Raw genomic sequence first — 20,397 nt, 5'->3', positions numbered from 1 at the left:
TACATTGGCTCATAGATACAAGAAATGCAAATCTTTATCCAATTATTGAAAATCTTGAGAGTGCCCTTTAAAACTTTTAGTCTATATCTCTTACAGAATGATAAGAAGATACAAATCACCAATCCTGAACATAGAAGCAAGCATGAAGATACTGATTCTTGCTGTCCCTTTTATGCAATAGGCATTTTCTTTCTAGTATATTCTAGTTGCAGCATTCAGAAATTATATAATTGCTCTCATTATTCTAGAAATACAATGAAAACTCTTGAAACTGCCATTTAAATAAACATTCTTATACAGTGGTCATGGCTACACTTAGTCGTCCTGTGTTATATAATGTTGAGAGCACTCCAACTGAAGTTGTGCAAAAAAATGACTGTAGATCTGGACTTTAATATATGTTCTTCCTATCTAAGGAACATTAACCATTGCCTGGTCATTCTCACTTCACCATCATCTGGATCTAAATGCAGATAATTTGTCAATATAAACCGTTTAATGGCTTCCAATACAGCCATGTTTCTTGGTCAGTAGTAGATTATTGCCTTGGTGAAATCAATATCATTGCCTTGGGAAATTCTTTCTCTTCCATACAATTCTGATTTACTGTACATTGGTCAGAAGAGTTATAACAGTGCTAGCTATTTTTGAATGGCAAGATAAGATGGAAAGCAGTCGTGAACTATTTGTGCCAGCTTCCATTCTCTCTGTTTCTTTTATTAGAATTCCAGCTATAAACAACAGACCCAATACAAATACAAATTCAATTCCACACTTTCCTCCATTTTCTTTCTTGATTTTTCAATTAAATATCAATTCCCTAAATGAGAACTGGGGAATGCTACACAATGTCATAAAATTTCTCAGCATTACAATTATTGCCAAGCAGATTAATTGTTATTGGACACTTGTTTCTACCTTAACTGGCTCACCTGCCTTAGAGATTTCCAACTGGAATGCTCTTGAGTACACCTTAAAAGCTACTTGAATCCTATACTAATATCCTTGTACCTCTATTAGCGTTATCAGAGCAGATACAAATAAGTAAGGTTCCACCACCACCTTTCCTACTATAGGGGTCTCCTGGGTAGGATAATGAAATAATGACTGAAGCAAGTATGTCTGGAAGTGCTGCAGATCAGTCAGATTTTCCATGAACAGTTCCTTTCTAGGACATGGAGCTTCTTGTATTTCTACTAAAAGAAAAGGAAATGTATTCCTCCGTTAACTTCTGGCTTCTGATGGTTTCTCCCCAAAAAGGAAATGAAAGGAGGCATTTCTAAACTTGCAAATCCAATCTTGTGCTTTTATACATGTCTGCTTTTGAGTTTTAGTATTTGCATTAATCAAGAAAAAGGCTCCAAAATGCAGCTGTCAGGAAGTGAAAATTTAGAGGCTGGAGTTCTTCATTTAGACTCTCACCGTGTAGTATGTATGTATATATTTATTCATTGATTTATGTTTGTTGCTTTACAATTAATAAAACATGAAGAAAAAAGCAAAACATAATGATAGTGATGGTGATACATTGCCAAAGAGGAGGAGGAGGAGGAGGAGGAGGAGAAACACATAAATATTTTAACAAAATGAAAGAAATATGACAAAGAAAAATATGACGTAATATGACAAAAATCAGTTACAATTCTATATATAGTATACTTGTCTACTGCAAATATTATTCAAGTATGTACATATTTCTAAGGCATTTACAGTATATGTTTTTGTATAGTCTTCCACAGAGACGAAAAGCCAACTGCTTCATTAGAGTTGTGAAAGACAAGGCGTTCCACTTTTCTTTTCACTACTGCATTTCAGCAGTACAGTCTATAGGAACAACTCTGAATCCTTTGTGACTGTCCTACTGAATGCCTCTAAATGAAAGAGCTGTTCTCCAGCCATGTGTGATTCACAGCTCAGGTTTCAGAGGTAATGCAACAAGTGAATATGAATAAACAGATGGGAGGAGCCCAAGAGAAAAGTGTGATTAATTTGATCAACACTCTAACCCCAGAGTTACAGCACAGCAGCTGTTTTTCATGGACAGTATTTAATATTGCAGAGCTGGCCTACAATCTCTACAGGGGTTTTCAAAACACTTCCATTCATTTCTGAAGATATATCTGTATTTCTGCATGCCTTCTGGGCTATGCCAGCCACGTTTCTACATGGGCAATTATTTTTGAATCCACTTGTGCAATATATATCATAAGGGCAATATGCTAACTATAGCTGAGGGACCCAGATTCAAATTTATCTCTAATCACTTTCATATTTTTTTTTAAAAAGCCATAGCTTTATATATTTAAAATAACTGCAGCAACAAGAGCATCTTCACACTGAAGCATTTCTTAAAATAAATTAAATCTCTTTTAAAATAGGACATTGCCACATTTATGGTGTTTCATTGCCAATAATAATGACCAAATCTAGGCATAATTTCCAAACAATATTTTAGCTTTTCTTGTTTTGCTTCATAAAGCCCTTCATTCTAAAATGGTGTGTTTGTAATTGTAATTGTATTTTAGTCTTGATATATTGTTAGATTGGATTAGATTATATTATATTAGATTTTGATGTTAACATTTTTAGGAGGCAAGAGACCATTTCTATTATGTTGTGGCTTCAGTAAATAAATAAATATTGTATTCCAAAAAGATCCTTATTATATTAGGCTCTAATAGCAAAAAGCTAAAAAGCATCTTAGAGTAGTGCCATGAATTACTTTGCTACTCTTTAAAGTTGCTCACTACTATACAGAGATTTTCATATGTGGTATCCCTATCATAGAAATCCTTATCAGGAAGAAGAGAGACAGGGCAACATTCCAAATATTTCTAGAAGCAGATCCTAGTACCAGAGGCAAAGTAGAAGCATGTTCTATTGCTCTTGATTCTGCATCCATAGATACACCAACCTTAATGTGAAGATCTCACTGCCCAGCCCACATGAATTATTATTATTATTATTACTTTGATTTATACCCCGCCCTTCTCCCGAGGGACTCAGGGCGGCTATTGTCATGGAAAAAGCTAGGTTCCATGCAGATTCACCTTTGAAAGAGCAGTCTAAATGGAAGTAAGAAGTAAGCCTCAGAGTATTTTGGTTTCAGCAATCAGATCTGACAAGCAATCAGATCTGCTTGTTGACAAGCAATCTCAGATTTTAACTAAAATGGGACCTAGCCTGATTCTATTGTAAGTGCCATTATTGTTTTTAATCTGAAACTGTAGACCATCCTGCCTTATTCATGCACAATTCATGCACAATTTACCTTGCCTAAGATAGCATTTAGTCGTTCTGATTCACAGTCAACAACCACGACCCGTTCCTTCTTCTTCTCCAAATTTTGGAAGAGTGACTTGTAGTCCTCTTCTGTTGTTGTCATAACATTGACTGCTGTTACCTGCCAGTTTTTCTCTGCAGCTGTATCCAACACCTTTTGCAGCACTGACAAACCTGAGATGGCATAAGATCAGATCAGATCAGATCAATTCATAGGAATGGCTTTTTTAAAATTTTCACGTCAGAAATGCTTCATTTCTATATATACCTCATGATCTCAATCAATAAAGTCAAGGTAAGAGACAGCATTTTAATATCGAATATCTACATGATATATTTACAATAAATGTTCACATAATGTTTATATCAAATGGCACATTAGATCAGCATTATTGTTCCCCTTTTGTATATGTTGGCATCTGGACAAGTCCACCACGATATGGTAATTTATTTAATGTAATTTAATGTGTTATGTGGCACAAATTGCAGTATCCTCTGTATTTCTTACATTTAATGAGAACTAAATCTCTCTATCTTTGTCTAATTCTTCATTTGTCCCACAGCTCAACCAGACTTACCCCGGTCAGCATCATAAATGTACATAAACTTCTGGCACTTGTAATATTCAATGACACTGATAAGGGCATCTTGAAGTTCTGGGCGTAGCTGAATAACAAATTGATTGGATGTGTCAACAGGGAAGCTGGGAGTTACAAAGCAGACATGTAGTGCCCCACAGAAGGAAGTGAGCATGTTGACAGTCCTCCTCTCATAGAAGCCAAAGATAGCATAGACCCCCTTGGAGAACTGGGAGCAGACTGTGAAGAAAAAAAGAGGGAAAAAGAAAACGAAAGTCAGAAATTATCTGAAAGGAATTATGTACACTTCCATTTTATTATGATTTTATTCCTTTGCAAATAGTCATATAATTTAAAGCATTGCCACTGAAGAAAGCCTCAAAGTGGGAATGTTCCATTCATTTTCTCTGAGACTGATGACATTTTGTTATTATTATAAGATATCGTCTTTACCAGCACTTTTTCAAATATCTTCCAAGGGAATTGAGGCTTTAAAATGATGGGATTAAGTTTATCTAAGTCCACACACTCAAGCAAAGGAAGAAAGGATACTGGATGAGTTTTGTGATATATCATCGTATGTTATATCCTACTGTATGGTTATTCCCATGCAGGTCTAGGAAAAATGCATTAAATGTTTCTTCAAGTTAATAAAGCCACTGCAATGAATTGTGTGGTTCTAAGTAAGCATTCTTTAATTTCATGCAAAATTAATATTTCAATTTACAGTATAACATTTAAATTAGAACTAAAAAGAAATTTATCCAAATTAAAGGCAGATAATATTTCAAAACTATGTTGGGTTTTCAAAAATTCTTGTTGATGTGACAATTAAAATAAATCTGCTTTTAAGTGGCCTACCTTTTGGCCATTCAGGTATCTAGTATGTCTATGGAGATTCTCAATCATCCAGGTCATGGTTGTCCCAAAGGTGCCTTTCAAAAGACAAATGGACTTTCTTGATTTTTTCCCTTGAAAACATTTCGTTTCTCAACCAAGAAGCTTCTTCAGTTCTGGTCAGAACTGAAGAAGCTTCTTAGATGAGAAACGAAATGTTTTCGAAAAAAAAGAAAAAAGAAAAAAGACCAGCTGCTTTTTGGCCTTTGGAACAGGTATCTAGAATATTTAGCATGTTTGAGGTAACTTTTTCTTAAGAAGATAAGGAAAACTCTGCAGGATGAAACAAAAGATTTAAGGCTGTTTCTGGATTCAGTAGTATTCCCCACTGCCTCGCACACACATTGATTTCCTCACAAAAGCTTGCAAGAAGCATCCTCGAGAACTAGTAGGCCTATCCTCCATGAAATATGGCCTACCTTTTCAGAAGAAGAAAAAAAAAACAATGAACAAATGATGTGCTAGAAATCCCTGAGGTTCTATTCAGCTATGGGATTTTTAAGCTTGTATGAAAAGAAGGAAATTTGGAAAACACTAATTAATGCTTTTGGGGACATTTTCAGCCTCATCACTTTTCTCTCTTGAGACTCTTTTCTAGCAAATGTGAGAGTTAACTCCAAGGGATGAAACCCTCAGTTCCATAATATGGTTAAGATGTAATTTGGATTTGTTTCTTTAAAGTAGATGGATGTGGGGAATCTAGTAACATGCAAATTATTGCTCTCAAGGTCATCAATGATTTCTGGAGAGACAAGCAATTTAGAGTACCCAACAGTAGGGATAATGAGGAAAAATGAAGGCTTATATTTGGAAGCAAATCTTGTAAGAGTATGATATCACATGAGAATTCATATTCAGAAAATGTCATATGCTTGTTAAAGATTTTATCTCTGAAATTTCAAGACAAATTGTATAGGCCATGCAGATGTGCAGCTGAATTACACGTATTAGGAAAGATGCATAAATCGTATAAGTGAAAATAATTTGAATCACTAATACATCTTTTATTTGTTTAAATTATAACTCAGAAGTTTCATCCTCACATCTCCAAATATAGCTTTATAGAATTCCTAATTTTTGATATGGCTGATTGACCTTTATCATATTGTGTGAAATTCTGGTATCTAGTGCTATATTTTTTAATCTTTTAGATGTTGTCTTTTTAAAAAAAGAATTGGCAGGCATCAATATTAATTAATTGCTTCTGATAACTAATTATGCAGTTGAGTCTCTGTCATATTTCATTACTTCTTCTGATTATTTTACTTTATTTCAACACTTTGATTGTTTTTGCTGCTGTTTTAATTGGTTTAAGCTGTCTGGGGCACTGCATAAAAAATATAAAATGTACCCTTTCTTATAAATAAAAAATAAAGACATGCTGAAGGAGGGTTTAACACAGAAATACAGATGATTCATAGGTGGCAAGCTTTCACTTGTGGCACAGTTGGCCATGCTATTCTGCAGTGAAACAGATTGAGGTAGCTAGATCATCATAATGACTCTGGATTCAACAAAAATATTAAGCAATGACATTTCTGCATAAACAAAATCAAATGCTAAAAATGTCCATTAATTCTAGTTTTCTTTTCACTGATTTCAATACTTCTATTGCTAGTAGACAAAAGGGTTTGATTTTTGTCAAATAGCTCTTCAGGAGAAGTTTTGCAAGGGATCATGGGAATACCTGAAAGCTATGTACAACTTTCCAGAGGAAAATACATGATAGGGACAGCAGCACATTTCGAATTACTGTATAAACCTCAGGCATGCATATTGTCAAACATGTTTAACTTCATTCATGTTTATTGGTGCATTCCGATAAATCAAATTCTAAGGTGATGGTTGTTAAGAGTGACTGTACTTTCAACTTAAGACCAGTCTTTGGTTTTAATATCATAGATAAATATGATTTTATAACTTCAGATAGTTTTGCAGAACTGCAGAAAGGAATCTTAAAAGAAAACCCTGGGTTTTTCGGTGTTTTTATTCTCCCCTGAAGTAATTCTAGTTTTTGCTGTCCAGCTCATGATATTTCCTTGTCTTCTAGTAAAAGGTAAAAATCTTATCTGAGTACCTCCAAGTACAAGAACAAAGAATAATTTTGGATTATGCAAATGTGGACAATGATGGCTCTGTAGATTTTGCAGAATTAATATTTTCAGCATTTTTCATTCACTGGGTGGGACTGCTGGGAAATATAGCTTATCAACATCTGCAGGGACATAGATGTTTATGAGCAAACAACATGAGATGATGTAAAGGAACATCCTGCACTTTTTATTACTAACTCCTCAATTTACTACATCAGTCTGATTTTATGTCTTCTGATTAACATTCCACTTGGTAGGGCAGCTCTGTCACTACAAACACAGGAATGCCAAGAAATGCCATCTGGAGAAATATAAAAGTATTGTCTAGTAAAAAACAAAAATCAAGTAAAAATTGACTGAATACATTCTTGAGCTATGATGGAAAACTGCTCCAAGTACTCTTTTCCAACACTTTCAATCTGATGTAAAAAAAAACCCCCAACAACTCTCTTTTTAAATAAATAAACCTTAATTTGAATTGCAATACAATATTAGCACTCTGAAATGGACAACGTAGCATATGTAGGTTCCAACGCCCTTTAATCTCCCCAAATAAGACAAAATGTTTATGATAATTGTACAATCTTAGTAGTTTTGTAACGTCGGTGGAAGTCTTTGGCAGCCTTATAAGATTGTGGCAATTTGGGTTGGGTTACCCAGACAATTAATAAGGTTTTTCAATGAAGCTCAGAGTCTGAAAAGCTTGTTCATCTCTGCCTCAGTTAGTAATAACTGCTAGATAAAGCACTACAATAATTGTTCTGGACTTCTTTGAGTTTTGGCTAAGAGGCTTAATCAAAGTAAAATATAATAAAAAAATCACGAAACACTTTTAGTTTCATTTTAACACAGAATAATAAATAGATCTCCAAATAAATAATGTATATTTTCTCAGACACAGCGTATGCCAGAATATTGGCGTTATAAGAAATCTGAAGCAAGCACTTCTCACATTGCTATTAGCCCAAATACATGAATATGCACACTGAGAGGATACCAGGGACACTTTAGGTTCTCCACATCATACATACACAATAAATATGCACACTGAAGCTAGTTTCTCTATTCTGACAACTGAATCTTCCATGCCTTGCCCTAAGTCAAGGACCTCTAGAGAGAGAAAAAGAACAAGTATAAAGTCTCAACGTACAAGAATTATTAGTTTTCTGGCAGGGGAAACATAGCTTTGAATCCAAAATGAAACTGAACATGACAGTACTAAGCAAAAAATGCACAGCAGGACTGAGAATTACAACTTGAACTTTACAATCTGTTATTTCAGTATGGTAATCAGAATAAATGCCTTCCAACAAGAGTTGGGAAGCATTGTGATCTTTCTGAAAGTGCCTTCATTTGCCAAGTTTTATCTCACGTCGTTGTTATTGTTGAGAGCAATAGTAAGGGAGTCATGATGTAAATTTAAGAAAATGATTTTAAATTTAAAAAAATATGAGAAAAGCAAATTGCCTCTCTCTGCTGCCATTAAAGAGGGCCTAAGTATTATCCGCTGGAGAAATGAAAACCTTATATGACTAGAATTTTTGCCAACATCACTGTTGTGGAATGGTAATAAGAAAAACAAAATACTATATGGTGAAATCAAATTTTAGCCCCAACGTATTTGCTATAGGGGATTTTTTTTGTATCATTGTCTCAAGTGATTTTTTGGGGGGGAAAACAAAGAAAACAATCCATCTTCTTTGGTAATCTCATTACTGTCTTGTGATCTATCTACCTCATAAAGAAGATTATGGCTTTGCAACACATTAATTACAGATGCCTCTGATTACAGATGCCACATTCTTCTCCTCTCAATCTTTGTGTTGTCTTCACTACTTTGTATCAATCATGAGCAGGCATCAGTTCTCCTCCTACGCTGTACTGAGATAATTGTTAATCCCAGCCCTTGAAACAGATTCTAGCAGCCAAGAACTCACAGTTCTAGTCTGTTTAGATGGTTGAAGCAAGTCAGAATATTTGAAGAAAAGACCATCTGTGGTTAGGTAACTTGAGGGAGGAGTAGAGATATTTTCTTGCTTTCTGTATGACATTCTTAATAATGTATTTTGAAAACTACTGCAATCATCTTTTTTCCCCTTCTCACAATAACCTCAATTACTTAAATGAGATCCTGCCTTATACCTGTTATACTCCCATAATTAGCTTGAAATTCACATTAACTGTCAGTAATAATAATCATGTGGACAATAGAAACAAAAGGCTTGGGAGTACTTTCTATTTGTTCAATGGGCCACGTTGTGTGGACATTATACAATTTAATTAGATGCCAATTAAGCACTAAGTATTGACTTTATGTTTCATTTAAAGAGGTAACTGGATAGAAGAGATAAGCAATTCTTCTGGATACAAACATAACAAAACCTTTTAAGTAATTCTACTGGATATAAACATGAAGAAAACAGTGCTTGTCTGCCTACCTCGCTTCCTTCTAAATCTTTTAATCCTTGCATTCTGATTTATCTGAATGGTAATTTAAAATGTAAATTTTACACTAGGTCATAGTTTAGAAATTTAGTTACATGAATTATGCCTAAATTGGTGAGTTTGAGATGTGTTTGAATAACTGAGGGGGTTTTCAGCTTGCATGGCCAATGGGGAACAATTCACAATAATAGGTAGAATTTGTGAATTCTATTTGTGTGTGCGTGTGCGTGCAATCAAATACAATTAACTGTGATAGTGAAAATTTGAATATGGATTAGTGGAATCCAAACTGGATTAGCTGTATCATCATTAGTATTAATATTATCCTGCCAGTTTGCCCGCTGTTTAGCAGATGCTTCTAGATAATCTAAAACTTTATAAGCCTATTTAGAATCAGTTGAGAAGGTTGTTATTTATCTTGTCAAATGTCCACTTTTCAAGCTAACAGTTTTACTTCTCTTAAATAACTGTTATGAAATGGTTCTTTTCTCCAGACTGAGAGAAAAAAAAATCCAACTATAAGTGATTTAGAGGGTGAAGCAAGGTGATTTTAGCTAAGTAATGCATTTGATTTCTTTTTTTCCATTCTAATGTTTTAAAATGCAGGAATGTGCAAATTAGAATAAGTAGATGGTGACATTTTAAAACTGATTCCCTCAAAGCTAAAAAAAAGTTGTTCTGTATCTTAGATTGCCTTCATGTACAAAGACTGACTGTGCAGAGCTGAACTCTTTAGCTATTAACACACACAGTTTCTTTAGCCCACTGAACATGATTTCTTTGTTCCAAAAGCTGCTTTAACCACTTTTATGGGGGGGGGAACCTAGCACAAACAAGGGAACAAACGTTGTTAACTTTGGAGGTTTTATTATTATATTGAGAATAAAGTCAACTTTCTCACTTTATAACTTTATCTCTTTTTCAGATATGAGTTTAAATAGATGCTTTGCTCATGGAATCAATTCCAATTAGTGGTCCTGAACATATTTAGAAAGCTGTCAGCCCTCCCAGATAAACCAGGAAACATGACTAGGTGAATTAATTCCACTTTAATGAAAGGCTACATTAACAGAATTTTGCAAATCTGAAGGTACAAGCTTTCCACTTCCACTTTAAATCACCTGAACAATTAGGGTGGGTCCTACCTAAATTTCTTTCTGTGATCATTAATACAGTACATTGGGGGCTCCTATCTCTCTTGTCTTATTGCTTCCTAAGCAGCATCTCTTCCCTTCAGTAATCCACACATTCCATTACAAAATAACTACTTGCATGTTTCCACATTTGCTCATTCTGGTAAGTTGCACCTTATGGATCAAAAGCAAGGGTTGGCAAACTTTTTTCTGTAAAGGGCCAGATCTCATCTCTCCTTCATCTCTGTGGGCATGGCTGGTAGGTCTGCAGGCCAAAGCGGACGGCAGCCATTGGATAACTCCAGTCTGCAAGCAAGGACACTGCTGATGGACTGTCATAACCACCTACTTTCTACCTGCCTCCCTATTCATCCTTAGATCATAAGATCTAAGGCCTAGAGGTTTCTGTTTGCCTGCCCTGATATTGATGATTATTAAGGGTCTCTCTAAAAGAGGAAGTGGTCTCAGTTATTTTGAAGTAGGGAATTTTGGTCCCACTCCTAAAAAAATTCCCTTTTATACCAATCCAGTTAATCCTTGATCTGGGTCATTAAGTGTTAGGCTATTGTTTCTTTTAAGTATTATGCCATGACTTAATTGCAGTTAACTAAAGTAGTAACTGTGAGAGGGATCTTGGAGTCCTAGTGGACAATCACGTAAATAATATGAGCCAGCAGTATCCTGCAGCTGCCAAAAAAGCCAACACAGTTCTAGGCTGCATTAACAGAGGGATAGAATCCAAAACACATGAACTGTTATAATGCCTTGGTGAGGCCACACTTGGAATACTGCATCCAGTTTTGGTCATCATGATGTTGAGATTCTAGAAAGGGTACAGGGAAGAGCAACAAAGATGATTAGGGGAGTGGAGGCTAAAACATATAAAGAATGGTTGCTGAAATTTGGAATTGGGTTTAATGAAGAGAAGGACAAGGGATGATATGATAACAGTGTTACAATTATTCGAGGGGCTGCCACAAAGAAGAAGGGATTCAGCCTATTCTCCAAAGCACCTGTAGGCAGGACAAGAAGCAATGGATGGAAAATAATTAAGGAGAGAAGCAGCCTAGAATTAAGGAGAAATTTCCTGACAGTTAGAACAATTAATCAGTGGAATGACTTGCCTCCAGAAGTTGTGAATGCTCCAACACTGGAAGTTTTAAAAAAGATTGGACAACCATTTGTCTGAAATGGTATAGGATTTCCTGCCTGAGAGGGGATTGGACTAGAAGATTTCCACGGTCCCTTCGAACTTGGTTATTCTGTTAATCTCCAAAATCTGATATTCTGAAGAAAATGTATGATCAGATTCTATTAATGAAGCCATCTGAATATGTTTTTCAATAGGCCCTAATATTTAGAATCTGATAAAGAAAACTGGATTGTCCTTGCAGTTATCAGCCCTTATTTTGCTAAATCATCAGCTGAATTGTTCCATTATTAGTATTTATTTGAAATGTTTCTGAAACATCTTGGACTGAACCCCACTCTTGTCTTTTGAGTTGACACTAATGATTCATTAGAGAAGGACAGGATTTTAAAAAAGAATTGGAAAGAGTAAAACTAAGTTTAAATTTAACTGAATTTAAATGAAGCACAATTGTGATGTTGCTCCCTATATAGTAAATGATTTGTCTCTTCAACCATTTGGGGGCTCTTTTATAAGAACATCTATGGGACACTCACTTAAAAGTTTTGGAAGGCACAAATAACTCTGAAGCTTCAGATCCAAATTAAATTTGGAGGCAATCAGATATATAACATTTACAAGCAGCCGTTTCAGATGGTATGTAGGCATTTCTTTATATCAAAGCTATCCTATATCTTTGGTATAATTTTCATTTATTCTTTTTTCTCATTCATTCAGTCATTTGTTAATTTATATGGCTCCCCGTCTCACAAGACAGGAAAACAAAACCACTACATAAAACCAATGATACCATGGTTAAAACAGTAATAATCCCTAATCAATGTTTTGCCCTATTTTCCTGCTCTGAGTTGGCCAGTTTCTTAAGTGAACTGAGTGGCTATAGAAATTGAATAAATAGTTTACAAACAATGCATGTGACCACAACAATTATTGTTTCTGTATCTTTTATTTTTATCACAAGGCATAAGAGAGAAGGGGGAGTGGGGAGGTGTTGAAAATTAATTTGCTCTGCATTTTTTTTTAGCGAGTCAGTTAATTAACTTTTCCCCACACTAATATTTAGATTGGAACACACTTATGAATTGGATTGTACACGTCTCCAAATTTGTTGATGCATTCCTTTGACTTAAGACTCATGTGGAAAAAAGTATATATTAGAGAAAATTGATGAGGTAAATGTGTTTTGGGGGAATGATTGCATTTTAAATTGAATGCATAAGGAAAGTTGTATATCCTTCTACACTTTTAGCTCTACACATTTTTGTAGTTTAAATTCAGTGGCTGATGAATGGACTGATCTTATCATTCAATGTATGTCAAGCTAACTTTTAAAAAAAATATTTATATATTAAATTTATATGCTGCCCGTCTTGTGGTTCAAGGAGATTCATGAATCAGAAATAGAATACTTTAGCCATTTAATTTATTGAGATAAAAGCAGGGGTTGAATGTACAAAATCCCCAAGTCCTAATTTTGAGTATTTCCTTGAGCAAGGCTCCTTCCTGAACTATGAATGAAGTATACAAACCAACTCAGAAAAAGATATGTTCAATTGGTTGGAAATTAGGTGAAAAGTGTTCATATGTTTTATGTTTTGATGGCGATGTGCCTTTTGTTTGGCTTTTCAAAATAATGTTTACCTTTGCCTAAAAATGAAAAACACTGGGAAATGTCCACAGAAATATTTTAAGATTATTTATGGCTCTGGAGATAAAATAAAGTGTCAAATTCCTGAGAGTATTCTCTTGCATCTACTACACTATTTTCACTTCTCTGTGTGGGATTCATTGTTCCATGAACCTTTTGAACAGCTGAAAAAAACTACTGGTCCTGTAGATCTAGATATTATATTTAAAAAGGTGCTGCAATCTCCCATACTGCTTTGAAATGGACTGGGCTTCTACAGAACATATATATAAAGATTAACTTCAATGAGTCAAGGTACTTACAAAACTTGGTGCTTTTGTTCAACTGTTGAAAGCAGCATTTCAATGTTACAACACAGCCTCTGCCCCTATTACACATATGTCGGTGTGCAATGACACACTGCACCTATAAAAGGGGCAGAACTTGGATCACAATGGCTTTTGCCATTTGTAGACTACTCTGTCTAAAATAAATCTCAGTGATAAAAATGTCATTGATGTAAAAAGTATTTTCTGAACTATACTCTCCGGAGGGAAAAATTGCTGCATTTATCTTTACCACCTTTTCTGTGATGTGTGGTATGGAAAAAATGTCACAGGTCTACATTGTTGACAACCTGTTGTGAGTGCTGCTCTTTTCAATTTTGCCTTTTTATATATACCCTTGTAACAATTTATGCCACAAAAGAGTATTGTGGGTCTTTAATTTTGGACGTGGGAGTTACTTGTTGCAGTTTTTCCTTCGGTTAATTCTGAACTAGAACAGTAGCTTTAAAAAAATAATAAAGCCTTTGGGAATATGATTTTTGCAATGGTAGACCTTGCTGATTCATACTATGATCTTGTACAATGAGCACATTTTGTTGTGATCATTAAATAACCTACAACTTTCTGGGTTGCCAGTTACATATAAAATGTAAAGTTGTATCTGACCTATTCAACAACTCCAGGAAACAGGTAACCTTCCATTGCCATGACTACTTAAGAAGAACTGAATTTAGCCTCTTAGTTTCTGTCTTCTAAGCAGGAAGTAGAATTGAGATTCATTCAATCTGTTGCATTTTCAAAACTGTGATGCAGGGAGGTAGGATGGGAATCATAGCTTTTTCATCCTGAAATGTTAACTGTTGTGAGTTATATTTGTGAGATGGCCAGCTATATAAATTTGAAGACTGACTGACTGACTGACTGACTAACTAACTAACTTCTCTCTGTTCTTCTTTTAGCTTATTATGCTGGATCTTCTAATGAACTTGCGAAGTCCATGACAGACAGTATCTCCACCTACCAAGACATGAAGACTAAGTCTTGGTGGCTGAAGATATTGACTCTCTAGGATTTTGCTTTTCTTCCTCCAAGTCCACCCATGGACTTTTCTTCTCCTCCTCTGACCTAGAAACCAATAACTGGCCTTCATACTCAGAAACTTTAATCTCCAGCCTTTCCTTTCTATACCAGACTTTGTAATTTTCCCTTGTTTTCTCTCAACCCCTTCTCTCTCTCTACAATTTTGGGTTATACCAGCAGCATGTCCTCCATTAGTTGAAAAGGTGGGTTTCCTTCTCCCCAGAGCTCTAGTCCCCAACATCTATATGCTGTACAAGGCTGGACCAATGGAAATGCTATGTCCCTCTGCTCCATAACAGCTTTGACTACCAGCCAAGTGAGCTCATCAGCCCTCATGATAGTATAGTTCAAACCTAGAATTGACCTTCTTCTCCCCTTTTCTCTCTCCTTTTGCTGACTCATGCCAGCACCGCTGCAGCACCGCTGCAGCCATACCAAGGCACTAAAATCCATGTGCTACACAATTGTGTAGCACAATTGTGTAGCACAATTGTGCTACACAATTGTCATTGTACAAATACAAAGGCTCTTCAAAGAGAAGTATTTGCATGCACTTGAAGTCTTCCATTATATATAGTTCACCTATGTATGTGGTGATTGGGTTTTTAGTGATCTCAGCAGCTCAAACAGAGACCAGATCAGTTGCTCACTGCTATTTATGTGCTGAGACCTTCATGTGATGGTAAAATCTGAACAGATTTTTTTTTGCAGCATTTTGGTTGCTTCTAATAATGAAATTGTACAAGTGTATTTCTCAAGGACCAAGAAAGTTATTCCTTATGATAACTTTGGCTTGATTTGTTCATTAATCCATTGCACTGGTGTCTAGTTTCTCAGGGATCTTCTCCGACACTAAAATTCAAATGTGAAAATACTCTTCCTCCCCTGCTTTTTCAAAGTCCAACTTTTGCTTTCATAGAGTGTTGCAGAGAACATCATGGCCTGCACAATTCTGATCTTTATATGTGTAGATACATCACTGTATTTGAATATCTTTTCCAAGGCTTTCATCACTGCTCTACCAAGTGCTACTGTGCAGTCAGCATGACTGTTCCTTTACTGTTGATAGTCAAGCCTAAAAGGCAGAACCTATCCATCACTTTGATATCTTCATTGTTAATTCCAAGGCTTTTCTGCCTGTTGTCCTTTGTTTAGTCTACTTCATATTTAACTTTTGTCTCATTTTTTCACTGTGCTTTTTGACTTTTATTACTAGTATTTGCAGATTCTTTGCATTTTCAGCTATCAGAGTAAATGTATTTCTTAAGAATTAAGAAAACTATTTTTTGTTTGTTCATTTTTGAAGCTTACCTAGCAATAATTTTAGACTAGTGAAGAAAATCCTTCAGAGGCACAAAATATGTTGGACATTAAAAATAATTTTATGTTGCCAGTGAAGACCTTGATGAGCTAATTAGAACACAGGGGTAATGTAAATGTGACTGCTGATCTGAGTATTTGTGAAATATTATGCTCATGCTGATGTTTAACAAAAATAAAAAGAAGGGAGGGGATGTTGCCCATCACATCATCTATTTAACCTTAATTAGATGCTGACAATCTGGAACGAATTTGAATTAAAATGGCCATATAGAAATAGACAAAGAATAGGATTTGTACTGCAGTGATTGTTATAAAACTCAATTAACAGAAAAACCTGTATCATGGCATTTATCAAAAGAGCCAAGAACCATTCCTGGAGCATAGATGGCCACAAGATTGAGGTCTCCTATTAAAATATCTGGGAATTGTCCTTCATTCTGCCAACTACAGGAAAACTCTGTAAACTAAAGCCTTCTCGGTCACTGCATGTCAGGGACTGTATGCATCTGTCATTTGGGGACAGTTGCATAGGTATTGTATTTACAATTCTGCAAATGTTAAGGTTCTAGCTAGGGGGCAATCAAATAGCAAAGCACGGAATAGGAAGTTGGATCAATGAATCAGCATGCAGGACACATTCCTCTATACAATGTGTGGTTGGGATTTGGGAGGTGTACTTGTTGGTTCATGTGTAGCCATCTGAAACCTACGATTATCCATCAATTACTTCTCAGTGTAGGTACATGGAAATGTCTATGGACAGTTGTAGGCAAATCTAAGTCAAGCTTAAGTTGCTGAAAATGTACAAAAGAGCTCATCTACCATCCTTAAATTCCTTAAGGCAAAAGGTGGTCACAATATATCTGCAGCACTAACATTATTTGAAGCTAAACCAATAGCACAACTTCTTTATGGTGCCCTTCTCCAATTTTGTACTATTAGAACTTGTTTGATCCAAATTTCTAAGATTAGCCATTCAAGTCCCAAAATGAGTCTTTAATATCACCCTGACACTAGAAAAGGCTTTATGAAAGTGTAGGCTAGAGTGTGGGTAACCATATTTAATTATTGGTTCAGATTATATTTTTCCCCCTTGGTCTTGCCCCATTAACTATGAAGGATGATTTTCAGTCTACACGCAGTGACAACTAAAATCTAATCCTTGGGCTTCTCTCCAGGCCTTCTACTCAGCACGGGATATAATCAGGCCAAAGCAGTCATTAACCAGTGTGTAGAAGACACAGGGTAAATTGGATCTAACCAGGTTCCCAACCTTTATTGCCAGTAAATCCAACAGATCCTCTCCTTAACTTATGACATGCTTAACTAAACTGAAGTATGAAGCCACCAGAGGGCTTTATTTTGGCAAAATGTCATGCCCTCCCCTCAGCTGTCCTTGAAGGCCAATACAGGAAGATTCTCTTTCAGGAGAGACAATTTCCCTGTGACACTGGACACACAGAAACAACAAAGCATTTGCTTCTCCAGTGTCTCTATTAAAGAGATATTTGTACTAGTCACATCATCTTACCATTATTACATAAATACCCAGGGTAGATTCTACACTTCTCTGCTGCTTTCACATACTAACCCTACTATAACATATAATGTTGTTAGGTTCTACACAGAGATGCTTAAAACCCATCAGATGATGACTTGTGCTAGAAAATAGTCTTATAATCAAAGTTTTTAGTTCATTTCATCATTCCATTTTTTTTACTGATAAACTAGTCTTAATAGGCACTTAGTTCATCATGCTGTAGTGCTCTAAACTGTAATAGAATTACCTAAAATTAAATCTGATTATGTTAATTGAAAACCTTATGTTGATTTACCTGTGCAAATTACTTATTTATAATCTCCATCCTAAAACTGAGGTTGGTTTACAAAATTCCAATAAATACTGTAAAATCCAATATAGTCATATAATACACCATTGCACAACATCCAACAATATGAAGGCAGTGGAATCCTTTAACAGCCATTCCCAAGAAAATCCAAACCCCAAACAAGAACCCATCCTTACCTTTAAGAATCATAAACCAATATAAAAAGTATCCCTTTCACCTCTTGCAAAAGGCTGTAAGAAGGTTAGGCACACTCAAGGGGCAAGGGTACGATGCATTGGGGCCACTGTGGAGAATGTCTCCTGGTTCCCATCTCCTAAGTGGTTGGAAACTAAAGCATCCCCTCCCTAGATAAGAACAGGCTGAATGTATTCGGAAAAGGTAAAGGAGAAGATAAAGGACTCCCTGTCTGAATTATTCTAGGACAATCTATCTTGCTCTGAGCTGTCTGAAAAGGTCATGATTCATTTCATTAAAGGACTGCTGATATCAAACTACTGAAGGTAGTTATCATTGGTGGTAATTATAACTCCTGTGATGGTTGGAATCTCTCCCAGAGGACTGTATGACATGGCTAAAAGACTCAGTAATTTAGCTACCTGTAAGAATAACAGTGATGTGAGTGTGAACTCCTGCTAGGATCAGTTTTGCTGCTAATGTCAAAACAGGAAAACTGAAACCAAGAGTATGGGATGGAAGCCAATCAGTTGAGAAGGAAAACCAAAATCAAACCAGAAAGAAGATGACACAAACCAATTCTGTGAATTTGGAATATGAAAAGCCCACATGAAAGCCAATGTGAAATTATCAAAGAAGAAATGCAATATATTGTATGAGATAGTTTAGGAAAGGACCAACTTAACTCAAATATTTATGTAACAGATATAATGTAAATATAGAGTGAGAACATACAAAAGAATGAAGTAGCGGCAGTGTCATTCAAAACGAAATCAACCAAATGTTAACTGATGATAATCCAATAAATGTTAGGATTATATCAAGAAGAATGACTGATTATCCAGTGAACATCGATGTTATTTAAGTACTGTATACTAATGAGTGACTGGAATGCCTATGTTAGAGAAATTGAGTAACCTGGAAATGCAATATTATTTGGATAGGGCCTTTTGTGAAAGCAAGTCTTTGTTGGCAAAACCTACTTCAAATAACATAACCCAGATTTGAAACAAGGACATCAATAGATGCACAGCATCAGAATCAAATAGAAAAACCAACAACAGCCACCAAAAGATGAAGAAACACAGCCAGAACACATTCAGGTATACCAGGAGATCATGAATTATATACAAGATAAAGTTAAAAAATGAAAGGGGATACATGTATGTCAGCAAGATTTGAACATATACAACCAGAACATTAGTGTAAGAAACAAACTCAGGATTCTTCATTTATTTGAAAGAGAACCTGATGAACAGTAAAATTCCAAAAATTCAAAGAGGAAAAGATTCAATTGGCTTTCAGAACAAGCAATTATGCCAGCCAGAGAAAGGAGGAGATGAAAGCTTGGGCAATAGGAATGACATATAACAATGATATGTAATATTCTATCAAGTCAGAAAAGACAAGAAGGTCCTCCCTATCAGGAATATTAACAATTGGAAGCACGTAACAAGAACATGAGACATCTTTTTCAGATGATCAGAGAAATTACAGCTAAAATGGAATACTCAAGAATGATCTCAGATAGGCAAAAGAGTTTAAAGGAAAATTGAAATGCTATGCTGAAACCATTTATAAATGTGATTACTATAGAACAGAAACGGAAACATTTGCAGAGAGAGAATATATTCAGGAGCCAACTCCTTTAGAAATGACCCAAGATAAGCAAATAGGAAAGCACCACGGATAGAGGAAAAACCTTTTTCACCATTTAAAGGTGCAGAAGAAGAAGTTAAAGTGCTCACACTGTAGCTATGTGTCTACAAATATGAAGCAAAGATGGGAAGCTTTTTGGGAGGAGGGGGTGCTTTCAAATTGGTATTGACTCCTGACAACTATCTGTAGTAGTCCCTGCAGTTTTCTTGGCAAGATTTCAGAAGTGGTTTGCCATTGACTCCTTCCTAGGGTTGAGAAAGAAAGAAAGAAAGAAAGAAAGAAAGAAAGAAAGAAAGAAAGAAAGAAAGAAAGAAAGAAAGAAAGAAAGAAAGAAAGAAAGAAAGTGGTCCAAGGACTTTGTACTTAAGTTTCTCTCAGTTTCCAACCCGGTGCCTTAACCACTATATCAAAGTGTCTCTTATGAGGCCTATAGTCCAGAGTATATTCCTATACTGAAGAACGAAGATGCAAGAGAATGTGCAAATTAACAAACTGTTGCTTTATTTAACCACACAAGCAGTTTTACATAAATGCATAAAGAAGAAGCTATATGGGAAGAGAGATGATAGAAGAACAGGTAAGTTTCACATGAGGTAGCAAGATGGCACAGGATACATGAGGAGAGCAAGAGAACCTCAGATGATTTACCATGGTTTATGGACCATAATCATTGGGTATATCAGGGGTTTCAAATTCAAATTATTAGGAATGCTGTCTAACGATTAATTTTGAAGTGTTTTCACATACTGATATGGAAATCTCTAATTATTCAAAAACTTAACAACAAAATGGAACTACTTAAAAAAACATAGCTGCCAA

General features: G+C 35.5%; 1 protein-coding gene across 4 annotated transcripts in view; it reads right to left on the bottom strand.

Moving 5' to 3' along the window:
* The window catches only part of GRIA1 (glutamate ionotropic receptor AMPA type subunit 1), a 207,246-nt gene that overhangs the window by 90,736 nt on the left and 96,113 nt on the right, over positions 1 to 20,397 (bottom strand). For 3 of the 4 annotated variants that reach the window (XM_015818147.1, XM_015818146.1, XM_029284528.1), the window contains exons 3-4: positions 3,861 to 4,100; positions 3,272 to 3,456 (exon numbers count right to left, since the gene is read on the bottom strand). In XM_015818147.1, the coding sequence (XP_015673633.1) occupies positions 3,272 to 3,456; positions 3,861 to 4,100 (425 nt within the window). The remainder of the gene's footprint in view (positions 1 to 3,271; positions 3,457 to 3,860; positions 4,101 to 20,397) is intronic. The other variant, XM_015818149.1, reaches the window with a different exon arrangement.

Source organism: Protobothrops mucrosquamatus, unplaced genomic scaffold (genome assembly GCF_001527695.2).
Source record: "Protobothrops mucrosquamatus isolate PMUCROS unplaced genomic scaffold, P.Mucros_1.0 scaffold686, whole genome shotgun sequence".
Taxonomy (NCBI): Eukaryota; Metazoa; Chordata; class Lepidosauria; order Squamata; family Viperidae; genus Protobothrops; species Protobothrops mucrosquamatus.
The sequence above is the reverse complement of the archived record's forward strand: the minus strand, read 5'-3'. Positions and strand labels throughout refer to the sequence as shown.